A 22,401-nucleotide genomic window follows, 5' to 3' on the forward strand; every position below is an offset into this window, starting at 1 on the left:
AAATAAAAAAATAAGACTCCACAAGAGTACTCTGGTATCACTGATGGGGAAATCACATGGCTTTGCCTCTGACTTTCTAATTGGGCCCTCAGAGAGACTTCAGAGGACGTCAAAGCTCATCTAAGTGACAGAATGTCAGTGGGACTGCTGTGTCTTATATGTCCTGTGCTAACCGCCTGCACAAATGGAAGGTCTTAGTATTCCCAAAGCAATATACTTAAAGGTACAACATGTAGCATTTTTTCAATTTCTATATTATTGTCAAAATAATTGCAGTATTTTATATTTACTCACCTTCAACTACTATTTATGAATATATAATCCATATCTGTTGAAACCTGTTGCCCGTCCTTGGCATTCCTCTTTTGTAGAAAAAGGATACGAGCTACTAAGAATACATTAAAGTAATGAATAAACCTCAACAGCTTCTGAGCTTTTACTCTGTGTGCTGCAAGCATAATAGTTTTGTTCAGGAGTTTTCTTGCAAAAATTATAAAAATGTGTAAGAACATCTTTAAAATGGCACACAGCCAAAAACTTCCGTATTAGTCTCATTTGTTTATGGTAATTATACTAATTAACCAAAATGATTTCCTTCTTAAGTAATTCATGTTTAATTTCTTGCACATCTAGTTTTTGACATCAATGTCATTTAGGCAAAACGTCTCTGCATTTAATTGGTAAATAAAGTGACTCTGTGATTCTGTCACCGCAATACATTATTCATGCCTTCCATGTCAAACCAAATTGCCTCTTGAGTGTATTAACATAAACATGATGCAAAAGAAGGCTCTTAAGTGAGCTAACAAAGACATATTGCAGCGGTTGTCCACCTATTTGCTGCACTAACCATTAAAATGAAAACCTTCCTTCACTTGACTGTGATTGTACATGCACATACATGAGTAGTGAGCAGCTCAACCAAAGACAAACCAAATGGAAACGTATGACACTGAGGAGATTCAACGACTCTGACCACATATACTATATTGGCTACAGTGCAGCAGAGGTTAGCAGAGGAGGATGCAGGGAAGAGGACAATGAGGGATAACAAGTTGGGATAAGCCTGTTAAGCTTCAAGGATCCCCCCTGAAATCCACCCCAGAGTCAAGCACAATAATGTCAAAATGTTTGTAATACAATCACAATGCTCTATATCTGGGGTCACTACAAGCAGCAGGCCACAAAATAAATTGCTCATGTTTTACTTGGAGACAGTGTTTGGAATTTTTGAAAATATGTTTTGGAAGGACTCATCTAAAATAGAGATGGTCCGATACCGATACCATCTCCGATACTGCCTAAAACGCTGGTATCGGTATCTTAAAGTACTGGAGTTTATGCACCGATCCGATACCACGTGATAAAGCCCTAAAGAAAATCTACGTTACAGTAGTTTATTTATGTTCTTTTTCTGTTATAACTGACTGTCAAACTGGATAATAAAAGAAAGTTCCATGGCATTCATTGTTTGTGTTTGTTCATGTTTTACAAAGAGTTTAACCTGAGCCAGACAGACAACAAAGATAGAAATAATATCACATCCATACAGGGAAAGAAGTATACAGTTGTTAAAACATAATAAAATATATGACACACTGGTATTGGTACTCTGTATCGGCCGATATGCAAGTTAAGGAATCAGAATCGGTATCGGGAAGCAAAAAATGGTATCGGGCCATCTATAATCTAAAATAAATGTTTGTATTTCTTTCTGTATCATAAATAAGTGATGTGATAAGTTTTCAAATGTTTTTATGGACAACAAAATTACTTTATAGCTATTGAAATGCAAGATTATATTATTGGCCTTTTAGACAGCTAATGCTATAGCATAACAATACGTCCATTAATATGGCTTAAGACAGAATATTAGAAACTACTTGGATAATAAATGATTCATTTTACAAATCTCTTTAGCAAATATGCTAAAAATTCAGTGGTTTTACAGTATACCCTTAAATGTGAATATTTGCTGCCTTTCTTACTGTTGTAAACTGAATATCTTTGGGTATGTAATTACTGGTTGGATAACACAAACTTTTTAATTATGTCTACTTGGGCTCTGGGGGGTATTGTGATGGGCATTTCTCACAGCTGTATGATATTTTATAAGCCAACAAATAAATGAATGGAGAAATCAATTAGCAGATCATGAAAATACATCGTAAGTTGCAACCCTAGCTCATGCATCTCTGGAGGTGCATGGAGCTCACACTAAGAGCCACTATTCGATAAGACCTGTTTATGTTTTGTGTTACGAACTTGTACTGATGTTGTTGCACTAATACAAATTATATATACAGTACAGGCCAAAAGTTTGGACAAACCTTCTCATTCAAATGCATTTCCTTTGATTTTCATGACTATTTACATTGTAGATTCTCACTGAAGGCATCAAAACTATGAATGAACACATATGGAATTATGTACTTAACAAAAAAGTGTGAAATAACTGAAAACATGTCTTATATTTTAGATTCTTCAAAGTAGCCACCCTTTGCTTTTTTTATTAATAAGGGAAAAAATTCCACTAATTAACCCTGACATGCACACCTGTGAAGTGAAAACCATTTCAGGTGACTACCTCATGAAGCTCATTGAGAGAACACCAAGGGTTTGCAGAGTTATCAAAAAAAGCAAAGGGTGGCTACTTTGAAGAATCTAAAATATAAGACATGTTTTCAGTTATTTCACACTTTTTTGTTAAGTACATAATTCCATATGTGTTCATTCATAGTTTTGATGCCTTCAGTGAGAATCTACAATGTAAATAGTCATGAAAAAAATAAAGAAACGCATTGAATGAGAAGGTGTGTCCAAACTTTTGGCCTGTACTGTATATATATATATATATATATATATATATATATATATATATATATATATATATATATATATATATATATATATATACAAAAATGTAGAACACCAACACCTCAAACTCAGAGAACAAGAAGGTCGAAAATCTTAGAGATACAGCATGCAGGTGATATTACCACAGGTCGAACAACACGTTTGAGCTACAACACTGTTCATGCTTCACAGCAAGCATACATCCGACCTTGACACTCAACACAATCACACAATCAAAGCAAACACAGAGATCACCACGGACCCAAGCCGGCGGCATGATGGATGAGCTCTCGAACAGAGGCCTCGGCCACATCCTCAATTCACCACAACACCACCGGGCCGACGGCTATGTCACACTGCAGCTACAGCTGTGATGTTTTCCACATAAGCTCCTTCTATCATGTCTTTAATGAATCTGTGTGCTCATTTTCCAGGTATTTACAGCAGGGCAGTGATATGTGAGCATCCTCCTGATGCCTGGTCTTAAGTATGTGTAAGGTGTGCACATTCTCAATACACATTATTTCTTTATGTTTATGTGCCCCCGCAACCCGGCCCTGGATAAGGGGATGAAAATGGATGGATGGATGAATGGATGGATAGGCCTGTAACAATTATTATGTAATTGTCTAATCGCAATTGTTTTTACATAATTGCGATTTCTTTGTTTAACCGCAATTAATTGCTAACATTAGCTAAGGTTTGGAAAACTATATAATACTGTGCTAGTATTATAGTACTAGTATATAGTCAGTTTTATGTTCATTTAAGAAAAAAATACAATGTTTTTATGATAATAAAGAGTCGTGGTTTACTTCATAGGCTGTGTACCTGTGTACCTGTGTTACTACATTATCTGGGTCACATGACAGATATAACCAAAAGACGCATCCTGAGATTCATTCAAAACTTTATTTTGTTTGGAAAAGTAATAAATAAATAAATAATTTTAAATTTGACTTAAAGAGACAATTATATTGTTAATCGCAATTATTTCTGAGACAATTAATTGTACAGAAACATTTGGAATTGTTACAGGCCTATGGATGGATGGATGGATGGATGGATGGATGGATGAATGGATGGATGGATGGATGGATGGATGGATGGATCGCATTACAAAGTAATTGCAATTCCAGACTAATATAAAAATTCTTTTTCATTTCTTTGTTCCTCCATTTTGAAAAGCATGCAATTAAATGATGTAGAAGCAATTATGTAACTCTTTCAGCTGGGTAAAAAACAAACATCTAATTAAGCAAATTAATTATAACAGTTGAAAAAACAAAGAGCGCTTAGAGGGCATATTCAAAGTTAACAGATATGTAGAATTTAAAACCATAAAACCTGGCTTTGCAAAGGCTGGCTTATATAAGTGAATTAAGAATTTAGATAAGAGAGAGGAGGTTTTGTTAGAAAGTAGTGCCAGAGGTGAGACCTGGCAGTGGATAGAGAACCCAATGCTCTGTGGAAGGTGAAAACAGATTTAGCTTCTGCTAATGTTTCTAACATCCAGACAGAATACTTTTCTGTAATGGAAATTGCAAAAACAATGGATAATACATTCAAAAGTGTTTTGGCAGAAGGTGCACAAAAAAGTCTTGAATTGTGATATTGCTTTTTTACAAATAGAGCTGGTTCACTTTGTGATCCATGTAAATCCTAACAGTGCCTTTTTTGTGCTAATTGACACATCAGAACACCTAGTAATTCAACATCAGCAGTACCTGTTGTAGCATTTTGGACAAAGATCACTTCCGTTTAAGGTCACGTGCTTTGAGGTAGACAGCGCATTAAGATTTTAGACTATATTTTGTTGTGTTAAAGATTGTGCTATATAGGGATACGTCTTCATTAAATATGTGATGTTAAATTTGTTATTAAAACAAGAATACATGGAGAACATCTTTGAATTGATCTTCTGTCTGTAAAACTATATTTTAAGTGGGGTCCCTATGATGGCCATCAAGAGATGTAACATATGTTCTCTTTACAGCACTTTAAGCATTTTGACATGCATTTAGGGGTTTGGGTGTTTGCATTTCAATGGACAGGGAAAATTTGTTTTTAATTAGTTCCCAAACACAAGGTTCTGCCACCAAAAAAGAGCTGCATGGTCTCAATTGCTTTTAAAATGAATTAATACACATCTGGATTTAGGCTAGTACTGTACGTATCAGAAGAATCCCTAAAAAAAAAACGTCTTAATGTCAAAAGCTCCACTTCTTTTGAAGTCTGGGGTTGAAAAAGATTGTCAAGACTGCCTTCAGCCCTCACTTTTGTATTTCATATGGGCTGAAAACATTTGTTGCAAGTGGAAAAGGTAAATCTACTAAGAGATAACTTAGCTAAGACACGTCCTTGGGTTGTGTGACGTTAAGCAGTACTTCACGTCATCACTTGGACTGACTCAAAGTTCCCAAGTATAATGGATTCAATATATTATTCAATGATTTTTTTCCCTCACTTTGTCAGAAGATGCAGCTTTCAGAGACTATTACTAAAAGTACTTAATGCAGAGAACAGAGGACAGTTTTCTAAATACTAAAAATGTGTCTACTTCAAGTTACTTAACTGATTTTCCTGGACACCATTCAAGATTTGGCCAGATAAATAATGCAAACAGTTGGAAGTGTCAGAGTTCAGATGAGGCCATCTGCTATAAGAATGTCCTCAGATTTTCTTTGGCAGAAAATTCATAATTAGATATTACATTTACCAATCCTCGTTTAGATTTTTGACAAAGATTATATATCCACTCACAGTAGCCCACCGTAGTGCTGCAGATTTATTCCAGACAAGTTTAATGGAGAGCACGCAGATACTATTATACTATTCCCCAGTAGCCATCTTTTCAGAAATGGTTTATCAAGCAAAGGCAAGGTAGCCTCCTTTGAGCAGGTTTCTTTCAGAATGAGAACTAGGACAGATCAGTACAGGAATGGGGACATTTTTCTGATGTGCATCTATGGTGTCATATGAATTAAAGTGTACATATAAAAAGGTAAGATGTTTTTCCAGTGATTCTTTCAGGAAATTGACATTTCTTTTTCATGTGCTCTTACTCTATTTTATGTGTGCTTTTTTTCATGTCCACTTGAGAGGAGAAGAAAGACAAACAAGATAAAGCACCTTGATTTTTTGATTTTTGATACAGTTTTAAATATTGAAACTCTTCTTACCCGAGAGTGATAGATACAAGTTTTCTTCCATCGGTTTGAATCTACCTCTTACTCCCAAAAGTGTCTGCCTGTTCATATCAACCCTAAGCTGCATACTATTCCCTTTTTCCTTACAGACTTACTTCTTGAATTACATATTCTGTCATTCTTCTAATTTGAACTTGTGCACCTCCCTATCCCTGCTTTCTACAACGTTTAGCACGCACAACTTAATGTGTCCCATCCATGACTCGTAATGACGTCCACTGTTAAGGAGAGGCCTGTCTCCTAGGTGATATCATTATCATTATCATTACTGAGATGTATGTATGACATGAGGTAGAGGTACCATGATCTAATCCTACGGACATGCTTTTGACCTTCACAGGCCACAAATTGACATTGAGACAGAAACACACAGTCAAGCTCTAAACTACATTTCACTGACATTGTACGGTACAATTGTTCATTTGGGTTGCTTGTTTGCTTGGTAGATGAAAACCTGAGACATTGATTGTTGTAATTAAATTATTGAGCTCTAGTTCTTTGTGCAATATATCAGGTCTTACTGTATTTGCAGCTTCAAATACTGTATATTAAAGCAATACACTTGATATTAAGAGACAAATTGAACATCCACTATAGTCGCTCCACAATTTAAAAATGTTTAATATTAAAATTTACAAAAGTAATGCTCCCTGTCTGCAGCAACTTACAATGTGCTCACACACACATGAATAAGTCTATGAGGACAAACCTTGTATACACTCTATGGGACAGACTAATCCTAATCATGAACGAATGTAATGTTTTTATTCATTACATTCATGAGCTGGTTGCTCCATGATTTCGTTCTGCTGTGCACTTGCCCTGTGAAGTAGTACGAATGATGACTAATATGAATAAAGTGAGTCTTGAATAAGGTATCCAAACTCTGACGCTTGCATAGACATGGGTATGAGCTGGAGCATATATAAAGGTCTTGTTTGTGTGTATGCAATGGGTTAGCTCTCCAGCAGGAGTGGAGCCACACACTCGGATTATCCCACTAATGAATTAGCCTGTGGGGAACATCCTGTCTCATTTGAAGACATAAGAGGGGACTTCAGCACATTAAAATAAGGGCATAAATCAAACAAATGCTTCATGGTATAGATTTATGAATGTGCAAAGTTGGGTGTGTGTGTTTGTGTTTGTGTGTGTGTGTGTGTGTGTGTGTGTGTGTGTGTGTGTGTGTGTGTGTGTGTGTGTGTGTGTGTGTGTGTGTGTGTGTGTGTGTGTGGCTGCATGAACATTTTGTCTGTCATTGAAAAGGTATGACACATTTTAAGGTTTTATCTTTGCATTCAAATTGCAGCACTGTATGTCTCACATTACTTACCCTAGTTTAGTTTGTGCATGTCACTCAATAAGTAAGTATAAGCACTAAAACTGGAACATCTTTAAAATCCTAAGACAGCTTGATTACTGATTAATAGGATAGGCTTTTAAAACTTCATAATTTCAGTTTTGAGTAATTTCGAGTTCAGCTCCCCTATACGCTTGATGCTTCACTGACGCTCCACTCTAAACCTGCCTCACTTAAACTAGAAATCACAAAGCGAGCCCCTGAATCTGTGATGTCACTGGGATGTAAAATCAAAGGCTTCTCTGTAGACTGTGAGTGGGACACTGATGTTTCAGAGACATAATATACTACAAACAACCGCTCTCTGCCTGGGGCAGGGGACAAAACATGGGGTCACTTCATGCGCTGAATTAGTTGTGAGCAATGTCTAAGACTGATGCAGGGATGTTGTCGTTTGTTATAAATAAATTATTTCCAAACTAATATTACAAAATTGAATACTGACATTGATATATGGGTATCACTATATGGCATGGGATACCGCATATTTATACGGCAATGATAAAATAGATGATCAGTGCAAAGAAACTGTTACACTGTTATGCATTAAATCAGAGAAAATATTCTTTACATGTTACACAAAACTTAACATATCATAATGGTGCATGGTTCTATTGTAAGTCGATAGAAAATGAATTATGCCAGCCTAGTCCCAATTTCTATACGATCCAATTAGAGCACACAAAAGAAGGGCATACTCACATTTACATGACAATATGAAAATACTGTGATAGTTGTGGTCATGAGAATTCTCACACCGAAAAAGGGGTCACAGACTAACAATACACCATTCATTGGTAATTTTCTATATTAACATTGACTCAGATGTCTACATGTAATGTGGTTCCTTGTACAGTGTTTCCTTTAGGATTTTTCTTTTTTTTACGCCACCGCCAAATGTTTTACATATGAAACGGAACTGACACTTCACTGCAACACAAACAAATATATTTATTCACCTCTATTCATACACAATGAGGCATATTTTCAGTTGTGATTGAATTGTATCTTTTGAGGAAGTATAGGGCCCTTAACATCTAAAACAGGTCTACACTTAGAACGGACGGCGGTGACATTTTTGGTGGAACTGTTCATTTAATAGTCGACTCGGAAGAAAGTGAACGTTTTGACAATAAACTACATCAACACAACAGTATGTGGAGTTAAACTGGACGGGCCAAATAATCTCTGAATAGTTCTACTTGTTAAATTGCAATGTGAGCGGCAGCCAACAGGTGATTATGTCGGCAGGATAATTTAAAAGGCAACTGCAACTACATTTTCTGTACAGCCCTATTTCTGATACCGTGGTGGCCACTACAAAATCAACATAGAGGAAACACTGTTGTAGTAAAAGTACTCCACAAAGAATTATCAACTAACTCTGAAGCTCTACGCAGATTTTTAGCTTCTTTAGCTTAAGGTAATTTCTTTTTCGTTATACAGCCACAAATTTACTGTATAGACAAATGCTGGTTGCAGCCATTAGTACCTCACTTGTAAACCAGCATGTTACATTGTAATAGGCTATAGGTAAATAATTACATTCTTAAGCACCTTTGCCAAGAAATCTGTCTAATATGTTGAAAATATGACCCTCAAATACCATTAAATGAAAGATTAAACTCTACAAAACCAAATGTAGATTAACTAAATGTCATCCAGTTTTAACAGACGGCTGAATCTCCATTATTATTAAATCCTCATGTTTCGATTGCCTTTTGAGTAGTCTATATCCACGACGTTCCACTTCCGGGATTGCTCCGATGCCGCCGTAAATTCCACCAGATTTCACTCTTTTCGGTTGGATGTCCGTTACCTTCCGCTTTGTGTTGGAATTTTAAACTCCGGTAGATTTATGAGGACTAAGGTTAACTGCTCCTCAGATCTCTGCAGGGTAAATCCAGACAGCTAGCTAGACTATCTGTCCAATCTGAGTTTTCTGTTGCACGACTAAAACAACTTTTGAACGTACACACGTTCCACCAAAACAATTTCCTTCCCGAGGCTATTCTGCAGAGGCACCGTGGCTCTGCCCGGTGCTTAGCAGGCGCCCATGACGTGTGTTGATTTTGGTTTAAAGAAATGCCTATAAACCAGAGTTTTTCTCCCATCCCGGAAAGCTGTGTGAACTAGCCAGAACCTCCTCCGCAGCGCTGTGAGGGAAGGTCTGGCAAAGCGAGACTACATTCTGAGCGGCTTGCTGACAAAAGAACAATCCTGAACCGCTATAGACAGAACGATCTTCCTACACTGGGTGCAAATTTGCATTTCCTAGAATTGCAAAGTCATGACCAGCCCTACTCTTCCTCTGATTGGCTAGTACTTGTTGCCTTGGTTGGTTGGACTGGTTAGGTTTAGGCATGAGGAGTGAGATTGGTTAGGATTAGGGTAAGAATACCAGGGTAAACCAATCAGAGTCAGAGTAGGGCAGGTGATGCCTTTGCCATCCTAGGAAACGCAAATTCGCAGGGAAGTGTGATTATCAGTTCTTCTGTATAGTTCTTCTGCCCTCTAGTGGCAAATGGTAAATGCAATGCAGCTTAAAGATGCAGTAGGTAAGACTTATAAAACTAACTTTCTGTCATATTTGCTGAAACTGACCCTATGTTCCAGTAGAACTACATAAAGCAGATAATTAAAAAAAGAAAATCCGTCTCTCTGGCACCACCTACAGCCTGTAGTGTGATTTGCAAAAATCCACCGCTTCCTGTTCAGATGCACCAATGATGGCCGGGGGGGGGGTCTAACTGCGTGTCAATCACTGCTCATGCACACGCATTCATTCTCCCTTGTGGGGGGAGGGGCTTAGGAGACCGTTTGGGCTTTAGCAGAAAGGGGGGGAGGGACTGAGAAGTTGTCGATGTTCAAATTCTTTGGCTAAGTCCTGGATCTTCACAATCCTACCTACAGCACCTTTAACACATTGATTGTTTTTCAAACTGGATTTACTGAGTAGCTATTCTTTCTTGCTTGTATGCTTTGTATGGGTGCACACATGCACACTTTGCTAGCTGCTAAGCACAAAACATTTTGAAGTGTTTGTATGTGTCAGTGATCTCACATTCCCTCCTCCAGTGGTTTGAAGGGATTAGCTGAAATGCCACAGTCAACAGAGGCATCTGTGGGAAAATGCAAAGCCTACAGCTAAACTTAGCATTTCCCTTCATAACAATAGTAGACAAGAACTAAATATGATACAATGACAGTGACACCATTAAATGCGACTGATGACCCCATCTGTGAAGATGCAAATCTCCCCCCCTCTCCTTTTCTTCTGTCTTGCTCATTTATGCACACCATAGATCTAAATCTTGGTCTGATTCAGCCACATTTAATTCTCGTAAAAATCTTCTTAAAACAAGTTGTTATATATTCATTCTAAAAGATGGGATCAATCTTAACAAAATAATAGGAAGTTGCTCTTCAGAATCAGACATTCCTAAATTTCTCAGAGAATCTGGCCTCTCATGCCGTCTTCTGCCCGTGTTAGTTACCGTGTGATGTGGTGTGATGAACAATGGCCTTGTGAGGAGCAGTGTGGTGTATTATACAGTGTCTCCCAAATAAATCAGGCAGCCTGCTGTCCTTTCTCAAGCAGCAGCAGAGCCAAGCCTTTGTCTGCCATTAACCTGCAGCACACATCCAAAACATAGAGAGAAAAACGAAAGAACAGAGAGGCGCAAAGGTACAGAGAGATACTGGAGGGAAAAACACACACACACACATACCGCAGACACAATATTCCCTAATTGCACTGAACTATACAAGGGATAATGTGAGGCAGATGGTCCAAGATTCTAATTAGAAGCCTGTTTGCCTATATTATCATTACATCTATGTGTTATAGAAGTGCTTCCTGCTTTGTTTACAGTGGTGAAGGAGAAAAGACTGCAAGTGCAAACCTTTTGACTTTCTTAAAGGTCTGACAGAAATGGACTCAAAACAGCCCTGTGAGTAAATGATAGCAGAGATGGATAACAATGAATGTTCTTCTCCTCTCAGAATGATTGCCAGTACCAATATATAAAGTACTAATGTATATTTTTGTATTACTTTATAACACTCTGTTTCTGCCCTTTTCATTTGTGTCACTCAAATTCTTGCATAATGTTTAAGGGAACTCCCAAAGTCCCCCTTTCAAAACATTGGCATAAAATGCAAAAGAAAACAGAAGGAGGACTGTGAGTAGAATATAAACAATGATAGTTTTCTTTTCAATCACTGGTTTTGTAAATTGACTTTTCAATTTGATATTTGTCTGTTCACAAAGACAAATGATGCATCACGACTGAGTGCAAATCAAATGAAAGACTCAGCTGAAGCTCCACCTGAAGAGACACCATCTATCTTGACTGTGTGCACACACACACAAACACACACACAACATACATCTTAAGCCCTCCTGACATGCTTTACCCACAACATAATTAACCTGTGGTACATTAAATCACTGCAATGAGGTAAAATGAGGGAAATAATCAGGGAAAGTGTGTCCTCTGTGTGCTCCTAAAAAAGCCAGAGCATGGGTGAGTCATGGTTGCTGCTTTTTAAAATCAATTCCTGGAAGTAATTTTAACATTAAACATCATGACAGCCTTTAAAAAAGGCTAATCTAGACAGAGGGAAAAGACACTGCAAGATACTGAAGCACACCAAACACAAACAGAGACAAACCACAGAGAATGTTGTGATGTGCTGCAGCACCCTGGTCGATTGACTCACATTAACAGTCATTTTATGGCTAAAAGCTTCAAACCGAATGGCAAATAGGAAAATAGCTTTGAATCTTACTGCCATGTCTCTGTCAATGAATTCCTTAGCAGAAAGTGCTGACCGGCAACAGCTCAGGGAGAGCATCTCATACAGCAAGAAGTGTGTGAGGTTAACCCCCGTCAAAACCGCACTGTCAGCAGTCATATAAGCAATGGTGTGGTAGTAGGAGTAAACAGAGCTGACGTCAGAAGAAAGTCGTCTGATTGTGGAAGAACCAAAGATGCCTTTGCTTAACTTCTTCTTCTGCCTGTCCTCCAGCTGCTGCTGAGCATCATTTCACCAGCTGTGGTAAGACATAAACCAGACAAGAAATCCTGCAAATGCATTAAAGATCAATCTAACTGCATGAGAAAGCTTCACCACACTGCACCCTGACCCTGCACTGCCCTCTACTCTACTGGCTGTTGAAGGTAGTGGTTATTATTGTTGCACAAAAATTGGCATTCCCATAGTAACCACATGTTGTACTGGTATCACACATTAAGAGGAGGAAGATGAGTCAGGGTATTACCAGCTCACAGCAAATGAGGATGTTTTTCATTCAGTAAACCTTACACACACACACACACACACACACACAAACAAACACACTTGAACACAAACGCAGCAGTATAGCCCAACCAATACTAGTAGTTCAGTCACTGTGCAGGAGCAGCCACCATGTGATTGAAACTCAAAGCCAGACTGTATTTTAATGACATTGTGAAGAGATATAGATGAGGAGCAGCGTAAACGTCAACTTTGTAATGTATTATTTATCATTTGATGATTTATTGTCTTTCGTGGTAATCATATTGTGTGGTTTTCTTAAGCCGGAAGCCACTCTGCAGTGCAATATGATAGACATCAACTAGAGAACCTGAGATGTGATTTTCCCCACCCAAAGGCATATCGTGTTCTGGTCATCATTATATTTATTTTTAAGGCTGATTATCAGTCCAATACCACTGCTCTCTTTTTTCCCTATTAAAAAAGCTCACTGCATAGGACTCATTGGATTTTTGTTTTATATAAGGTAATATGAGGCCAGAGGTAACTGTGGCACTAAAAACTGCATCAGTGACCCTGATGGAGGAAACACATACTTTCATAATGGCGTCGACAAAGAAGTCCTTATTGTGCATCAGTCACATCTTGGCCGATACCTGATCCATTTAATGAGGTCAGTTTCTGCGCCCGTACCGATCCAGCGCATCGGAATGGGTGCATCCCTAATTTACTGAATAATGTATCCCATTAAAGATCCATAAGGAACCATGGAAGGAGGAGATTTAAGAACAAGCCAAATCTTAGAAATTACATTCAAATCATTACTGAACCATATATAGAAATGAATTTAAGGAGAGGGCAGAGGTCCCTGTGTGTACAGTTAGTAATAGTAACTACCTTACCAGATACACACAAAGATACACATTGACTGTAAGAAACCCCAGGATCATTTTTTGGAGCTAGGAGTACATCCTCCATGTTTCAAACCAGTAACACTACTAAAAAGATAGCACACAGACCATTGAAAACATACAGTCAACCAGTAAAAGGCCACAGACTCCAACATTCATTCTCAGTACACCAGTTCGTATATCTACAGTACACAAAAGACTACTAAGTGCTAGTTTCTTGTACCTAGAATCTGACGTACTGTAGGTGAAAACGAAGAGTACTTCTGTGCCATGGATATGTACTGTATAGCTCAGGTGCTGCTGCTGCTGCTGCTGCTGCTGCTGCTGCTGGTCTCATGTGTTTAAGAATGGATGTGCTGACTGTGAGAAGGAGGAGGGAGCAGGAGGAGGAGACTCTGCTACTGTAGCAGTGCATCAGCAGAGGTGAGACTACAGCCACTACATCACAGTTTGCAGACTGGAGGTACTGTTAGATATACACACTTAACATTTGCACAGAACATCTTGTTTTGTGCTGTGTTAAAGCCATCCACACTGAGGTGGTATAAATAGTCACATGAGAGAAAAAAAAAGGGTGATGCAGCCAAATCAGTGCACATGCAGAGACTAATGGCCTTTTGCAGCCTTTTCCTCAAGCATTCATGGTTGAAGGGCAGCTATGTTGTCCAACATTACCCCAGCTGCCTCTCATGCTGTCAGAGACCCAAAGAGCTCCAGTGGGCTACAGTTGTGTGTCATTAGTGCTGACCCAGATGCTCTGAAACACTGACTGTCCTGTGACTGCATTGCATTCCGGGAATAAAACTCCCTTAAATTCATTACACACAATAATGACGTTTAATAACCTCTGGCATGGGAATGCATACAACATGAAATGCCTATTGAAGAAAGAAGGGGAAGTGAAGTTCAGACGCAAAGACGAAGTTGAGATCGAGATGGCTCATAATGAGTCCAGCTGCAGAGGTTCAAGGTATGTGCAATGCAATCTGATCAGAGACAAAAGAGTTGGCTGGCGTCAGGTGGAAAGATCAGAAGGTGGCAGAGAATTACATCACGTAGGCCTACAAACAAACCCTGTCAAGTCCATCATCAACAACACCTTTTCTCACACCACATATCATGTCAGTGCGGTCAGTAGCGGGAATGAATCCTGAATAATAGCCGTTTGGACATTCTCCCTGGTTGCGCAAATTGCAATGCAATACCAGCCTACTGCATGTCACAGCATACAGAGCAATAGGTGCCTGGACCACAGATGGAACATGTTTGCGTTCCTAAAAATGAGATTAAGCCATCCATAGCCTACAGCCTGTATGTGAATCATGCACCCAACAGCAATAAATGTTCGGATTACAAAACGCTACACGTGTGAAACAAAAGACCCATTTTCCCACCCAATATGTTCCAACTGCTCGCAACAGACGTCACTCCCAATGTAGGCTTAAGATGTGACAGAGGTTATAATGCAACACATCAGCATGTTGTGTTCTTCGAGCAGATAGCTCGGCAGTGTGCTTACCCTCTGCGGCCAAAGCGCACCGGACAAGAAGTAAAAGCATCCCCACATGCAGCGGGCAGTTTGCAAGCATCCCCACTGCTCCGGCTCGCCACCTGGCCCTCAAACACCTCCCCTCTCCTCCGGCATCCGTCCTTCGCGGCGAGCGCCCACCGGGGTCCGCTCCGCCGGCTCCCACCACTTCGGGGTGACCTGTCCGCCCACTCCTCAAACCGGGAGCCATATCCAGTGGATAAGTTGCTGAAGTTTCGGTCGTAAATAATACATTGGATCAATCCTCGTGCGTGAACGGGAAACAAAGCGGTCCCGCGGTCTCGTCGTGGTGTCCAGGGCTGGAAGGGGGGCGGGAGGGGGGGAGACGCGGCGTTGAAGGGAAATTAAGAAATGCGCCCTATCGCTCCGCTCCGCTCGGTCCACCCATCATCACCGAGTGGCGCAGGGAGGCGCGCACACTATGCTATGCCGAAGGTTTGACATTTAGCGGTTGGCGGTTGACCTGCTCCGGATGGATGACACACATTTGGGTGTGCTCGGGGGACGTTTAGCCACAAATGTAAGTATATAGAAGCTGCTGGGTCACTGCTTTAAAGTCTAAACACCCCCCCTGGTCAACCTGAGCAAATTAGCCTCTCTGCCGTTAATAGTCGGGAGAAAGTCAAAGAGAAAAGTCCGTAGGACGACCTCTGCTGGGTGAAATAAGCCAGACACACAAGTCCACATGAAGCTGGTTACTGTTTAGACTTGTACACGCATAGCTACGGTGGATGAATATTCAAAAAGGGCGACTTTAAAGCTTTTACTTTAACTCCACTAACACATAGCATATGTAGCCTAGCCTACAATCGTGTCCTGGTCCTCAGGGATACAGCAGGCTAACCGCTACATGCTGAAACACAGTCTATGACTAGAACCAATGACGGCTGTTGTTCTTCCTTACCACCACAAGATGGCAGCAGAGACTCAGAAAAACACTATAGGCTAATCGAAAATAAAGCAAACCCCATTTGACAAGAATTCACCACAAACGTCTTTTAAAATAACATTGACTTTGTGTAGCTATCATGTAGCCTATCACATTATTAAAAACAACAATAGCATAATTTCGTTAGTAATTATATGGGCCTAGCCTACTTTTTTATTTTTTATTTTGCATGGAATCCAGTGAAGTGCTTGTATTGCTGATTTGAGATCTCGCCATAAAGTCGATGTAGCAGCTGTTCTGGAGCTTTCGATCATATCAAATTATCTTCATCAGCAGATGTAGTTTGCACAGACCGTTATAATGGAACTGTGCCATGAAATATTAACATTCCCATTTGTTTTTCAGTGGAGCAGAAAAGGTCAATTAATCCATTATATGATTGACAGAATGGATCCACAACTATTTTGATAATCAATTAATACTTAAATATAAAACACAAATACCAAATATGTTTTGGTTCCAGTTTCTCAAATGTGTGAGGATTTGCTGATTTTTTTTTATCATTCATAGCTGCCATCCGTATCATTACAAATTAATCATGATCAATAAAACCCCAACAATTCTGACCAATCCAATCAATAAAAAATAATCATGAGTTGCGGGTCTCTCATGTTACTGAGTTTGAAAACCACTGGAGTATGATGTGCCAGTCACTGTTTGAGAATGTGGTGGAGAAGCAATATGATCAGCTAGTGGTTCAATACAATGATAGGGAAGGAAAAAAGAAGTCAAAAAAGAAGTCAAAAAGAGCTGCATCAATAGATTTTTTTTAATTCAAAGTGAATCTTAACAATAATACACCATAAAGTCTTATTTTGACACTCACCAAAAGAGTCACCTGGAAAACCCGCTTAATGTGACAAAGTAGAGAAGGCTTGGTCACACCTAAATCACTGAGAACTAGAGAGGAAACACTATCGCAAACTGTAAAGAGACATCACATCCATAGAGTTAGTTTTCCCAGTCCTCATACTGTAAATATTGCACAGTGCAATTGCTACATGGCAAACTAGTGTAGCACAAAATAGAAAAAGCAAAATTAAACAAAAAAACAAAGCCACAAAAAAATCTACAGGTATTAAAACAGTAACAGTTCAGATTTCATAATCAAGTCTATTTGATGAGCAATCTAAACGGATGATCCCATAACTTGCAGTGTGAATTAACTCTGAAATTGATAGATGACCAGAAAAATAAGAGCTTAAGTAAAACAAAACTCCAAATGAAAATCAAAGCGTAACACAGTAGTACAGTTAGACTAATATAGACCCTGAATTAAACATCTCTAAAGGATAATACTGCAGCAGAGGATTTGTTTTCTGATATCAAAGTGGCAACTTTAATAGTAGTAATTTTACAAATCATTTATCTGTTAAATGTTACATGAAACCTTAAAAAAAAAAAAAAAAAAGAGATCCATAAAACTAGGGTGTCAATCGTGTGGGAAATTAAAAAGTTTTAAGATTTCTCTCGTCTTTTCCTAACAAGTATGGGAGAGTTTATGCAGGCGCATTGCTGGTGAATACCTTTGGAGGAATCAAAACACAGATTACATTTCACATGCTTATTATTGGGAACTATTTCGAGCACTAATCTGCCAAAGTCATGCCTTGTCACCATACGCTTTCTTTCCCAAAATGATACTCGATATGATCAGTAAAGCGTACAGGTAAGAAAAAAAAAAATTGATCATACAACCATATCAATGTCAGTGTTTAAATGTGGAGTATTGCACTCATGACTCACTGTGCAGAAAAACCACAATAATCTCCTTGCCAGAGCGGTTTCCATCCAGAACACCGATCAACATCAAGACTGGATATAAAGTACGGCTTCTCTGATTTTTTTAAATTTTTAAAAAAATTTTTTTTTTAAAGGCCAGTGTTGTAAACGGTGCTCTGGTTACTCCCGCTCAGCCTTAACTTTCACGATGATAAAGCTGCTCTAAGCAGACAGCTTCTAGGCAGACAAAGTGAAAAAACTTAGGTGTACATGCCAGGAAATGTAAAGCATGGAGATTATCTAAGAACACTTGGTGGTGCAATGACCGCACAATGTAAAGTATTGCATCTGCTGTTTAGCCAGAGTGACTATCCAAAGACCGTTGAGTGCCGTATCATTCAAGGTGTATGTGTGTTTTATTGTGTGTGTGTTATCACAGAGAGGCTCTGGTGGCGGCTATCTGAAACAAGAGGAGCACCACCACCATGTACATGTCCTCTGTCGTGTCTACGAGCTGATCAGACGAGTACAAGTCTCCTGGAATGACACTGTTGAAGTCCTATTATGCGTGTTTGTTTTTAATGGTCATGTGGCCGTTAAAAGACTGTCTACTCTATACGGTAACAGACTCTTAGTGGATTATATGCCTTCCTCCTTAAATAAGAGGTGAGGAATCACCATCTTTTCTCACTTTCAATTCTCACTTTCTGAAGCTCAAGGCACATACACAGTGCTGCTCACACTGTCAATTTCGGTAAGGAACACATAACAATGGCCACAGTTTTGCGTTGACAAAATATCATTTTGATATGAGACACTCATAAAGGGGAGAGCGATCTGAACACAAGGCAGTTTAGAATAACAAACTGATATTCTAGCCAGGTATAACATTGAACAGTTAAAACAGGTTGTGATAAATAGTTGTTCAAATCAATTCATCCAGAAAACAAGTTGTAAAACATTATTTTGGAACAGAAACATTGGGCTAAATTTATTTTTGGACACAATCTAATCACCCCAAACCCTCACAAGCCTAACCCTGTACGAGTGCTTAGTGGCGAGTGTGTTTGTGTGTAATTGGTGGAAACATTACAGAAGCTTTTCAATGAACATAATGGATATTTTTTTCTGGCATCTCACAGTGCTCATGTAACACACAAAAGAGTACTGGTAGTACACCGTATATACGTACAATGAAAAAGTTAAATCAATCCTGCAAGCTACAGCTTTAGATGCGTACAAAACGTCAATATGAAAACATACAAAAAATTAAGTTATATCGATACATCATTTATATGCAGTGATGAGCCCGAAAGGTTAATAAGGATAAAATACTGATGCAAAAACACACACACACCCCGAGAAACAACAAATGCAACTAATGTTCATCATCAGCAATACAGTAGTTACAATGACACTCCAAATATGAACGCAAAACACAAAAATCAAAACCACTTCTATTTCAGATAATTAGGGACCTATACAAAAATAGCAACGCTGGGTTTAAACTCAGAGAAATCACCTAATTTCACAGCTATCGAAGTGGCAATCATCATATAGCAGCTTATCTATGATACATTCAAGAAAGAAATGATACGACTTATTAATTGCCCAATAAGCTAGACAAAACCTCGGCCGTTTTTTTTTTTTTTTTTTTTTTTTTTTAAATACAATGTTTTTATTTTTTTATTTAACCCCATTCTACAACTACAGTATAACTGAGGTCTATGCAAACAGAATAGCTACCTTGCTCAGGAAATGAATTACAGTCTTTGGTGCTGCACAAGCAACTTCATTTGAAAATAAAAAGACAAAAAGACACACATAACTAGTAAAACGAACAGAAAAAAAAATGCACACACAGCATATCTACATATATATAGACTGGTGCTACCATGATATATATATATATATATATGTATATATCCTCCCTGACGGAATGTATAAAATAAGCAGTCGACACCGATAAGCCTTAAGCCTTTGACAAATGGTATAATGTAAAGGGAAAAAGTTAAACTTTGTCACACATGCATAAATGAGAATTGCACACAATTAACTCACACCTTATCAAGCATCTGTACTAAATAGTCTAGCTCTATAATATATGTCCATATATGTGTGTATATTGAATACTACATGGTTTGCTCAGGCTTAGAAAATTCCATACCATGAATTAATTTGCATTTCTTTCCTTACCTAATCAAAGCCATGCCCACCACACTTCTAAACATCTAAGAAACAAAGTGAAAATACTCAAAATGAAAATACAAAGACAAGAAAAGAAAACAAATCGACGACTATTTAGATTGTATTGCAGTTTCATCAAACAGTACAAATACTGTTTATAATAACAGTTTTACTAAATAGAAAGTGATTATCAAATATTAAGCAATACTCAGTACTTGCACTTGGTACACTAGTTCATTCGGGGGGAAAGGGAGAACGGAAAAAAGAACGTTTTTAATGAAACGGTAAGCATTCGCAACAGCAAAGCATGCTGTTCTTCTTGAAAGAACAGAAAAGTAACTCACTACACACTGAAATATACACCGACTCCAAAAGTTAAGCACCGCTATCCGCGATACATCACATCCATGCAGGCTATGCAAGGATATATACACACGTGTGCATATATATACTCACACATAGGATGCATCGACTGATTGGAATTTCAAGTGCTGCAGTCCAGTACATTAATATTCATGTATATAGTCATATATAAGTAGTAACATTAACAACCTCAAATATGTAAGGCACTATGGCTGGGGACAGTTTTACAATGCAGCGAGTCTTGTGACACAAACAATAAGAGCAACGTCTATGCATCTTTCTGTTTACATTTTTGCTCATGCAAGACCACATGCAGCGTGAGGAACGACCCTATATAAATCGGTTAATTGACATGACATTGCTAACACCAAAAGACACCGAAAAGGTACAAATACTTCAAACGCAGTACAACATACACTGTGGACAACGTGTGCATCGGTCGATCTAGAGCTAGAGACTGGGATGGCTTTACAAATATGGATGTGTCTTGCACACGTAAGAAGGCAATATAGAAAAATAGCTGGGATCAGGGGTGCAAAGTCTAACTATTCAACACCACCCCAATTATTTTACCTGTTTTGAGGAGTATTCGTAGAAGATCCAATGCAAAGATATATATCAAATGTGCAAAACACATTAAGTGTGAGTTTAACTATTCATTCATTCTTTCATTCAATCATTCATACATTATTTCCTTTTTATTCTTTGCCCAAATCATCTCCATCATTGGAACTCTCACTTTTTTTCTTTCTTTTTTTTTTTAAAGCTTGAAGTTCAATTACACCCAAGTCTACATGATTCAAAAAATAGCTTGCTTTCTCTGTGGTTGTGCCATGGTTTTGGAAATGAAAACCATGTTTGTGGTTTAAGATGCCCTGCTCACTTAGCCCTCTGGTGGTATAAAGGGTACCTGGGCAGGCATGCTCAAATGTAAGGGTACTGGTTTATTTTGGTGGGGCTGAGAGGGAAACTGGCGTAGGCGGGCGAGGCAATGTAGGAGTGCGGGGGAAAGAGGGGCTTGAATTGGCCCTGGGGGTGCAAGGTGGGGGAGGGCAGCAGCCGGGGGTTGATGCCCACTGTGACCTGATGCACGATGCCTGCCGGGTGGGAGATGCTGTAGGTGGGCTGAAGGACGGGACGGGAGGCTACAGGGGAAGCCAGGAGGTGGGCCACGGGTGCAGCTGTGACCAGAGGACCAGGCGGGGGGTAGGAAAGTAAGGTGGGCTGGGTGTGCGGGTGGCCCCCAAGGTGGGGGCCCGTAGTGTGGTTTGGGCTGCTGTGGGACAGGGTGAATGTGTGTCCATGTATGGTGGGGGGGATATAGGCCTGTGGTCTCCGGTGGGCAAAGTTGCCGTTCCATTCCTGATGGCAGGAACCGAAATGCTGCACCTGAGGGAGAGAATATCTGGCTAATTAGATTCACCATCTTCATCGACAGACTTTGACTTTATGAGCCACTAGATGCTGCTGTGTGCACATTTTTACATGTCTATGACTACGTTTACATGCACATAATATTCTGGTTTTTGCCCTTATTCCAAAAAAGACGATATTCTGACTAAGCTGTTTAAATGGCTAATGAAAGCGAATATTGCACTAATATTCCTGTTTACATGCAGCCGTACAAAATACGATTTTTTCAAGATTTTTTCAAAGTTTTCCAGGGCTGGCGGACTTGTTGGACGGTGCGAACACAGCCTCCCTCTTTCATTCCTTCAACCAGCTTCTTGAAAAGGTCATCGTTGTGATGTGTGCGCATATCCAAAAACCTGTTGATATCCAAGTCTCTGATAATGTTTAAAAGTAGTTGTGTTTCTCCTTCTTATCGGGTCTGGAGCCCTGCAAACTGTTGGCTGGTTGGTTTGTTTATAGCAACGCATAGAGCTGACCATAAGCCATAAACAGGAAAGAGGCCGTAAACTGGGCGTAAACTGCGGTAAAAACCCAGATTAAGACCCATATTCCGAATGTGTTGAATACATGTCCAAAGAATGCTTCTAAAACCCAAATAATACCGGAATATCCCACGT

General features: G+C 39.1%; 2 protein-coding genes across 9 annotated transcripts in view; both read right to left on the reverse strand.

The window, feature by feature from the left end:
- kiaa1549lb (KIAA1549-like b) overlaps positions 1 to 15,729 on the reverse strand; it is a 61,761-nt gene extending 46,032 nt beyond the window's left edge. Inside the window, exon 1 of one of the 2 annotated variants that reach the window (XM_039794163.1) lies at positions 15,121 to 15,340. In XM_039794163.1, the coding sequence (XP_039650097.1) occupies positions 15,121 to 15,340 (220 nt within the window). Of the gene's footprint in view, positions 1 to 15,120 lie in introns of both variants that reach the window. The other variant, XM_039794164.1, reaches the window with a different exon arrangement.
- Positions 15,730 to 16,849: 1,120 nt separating this feature from the next.
- LOC120555471 (homeodomain-interacting protein kinase 3-like) overlaps positions 16,850 to 22,401 on the reverse strand; it is a 51,331-nt gene continuing 45,779 nt past the window's right edge. For all 7 annotated transcript variants that reach the window (XM_039794168.1, XM_039794167.1, XM_039794166.1 and 4 more), the window contains one exon: positions 16,850 to 21,760. In XM_039794168.1, coding sequence (XP_039650102.1) covers positions 21,255 to 21,760 — 506 coding nt within the window. In that variant the 3' untranslated portion in view covers positions 16,850 to 21,254. The remainder of the gene's footprint in view (positions 21,761 to 22,401) is intronic.

Source organism: Perca fluviatilis, chromosome 3 (genome assembly GCF_010015445.1).
Source record: "Perca fluviatilis chromosome 3, GENO_Pfluv_1.0, whole genome shotgun sequence".
NCBI lineage: Eukaryota > Metazoa > Chordata > Actinopteri > Perciformes > Percidae > Perca > Perca fluviatilis.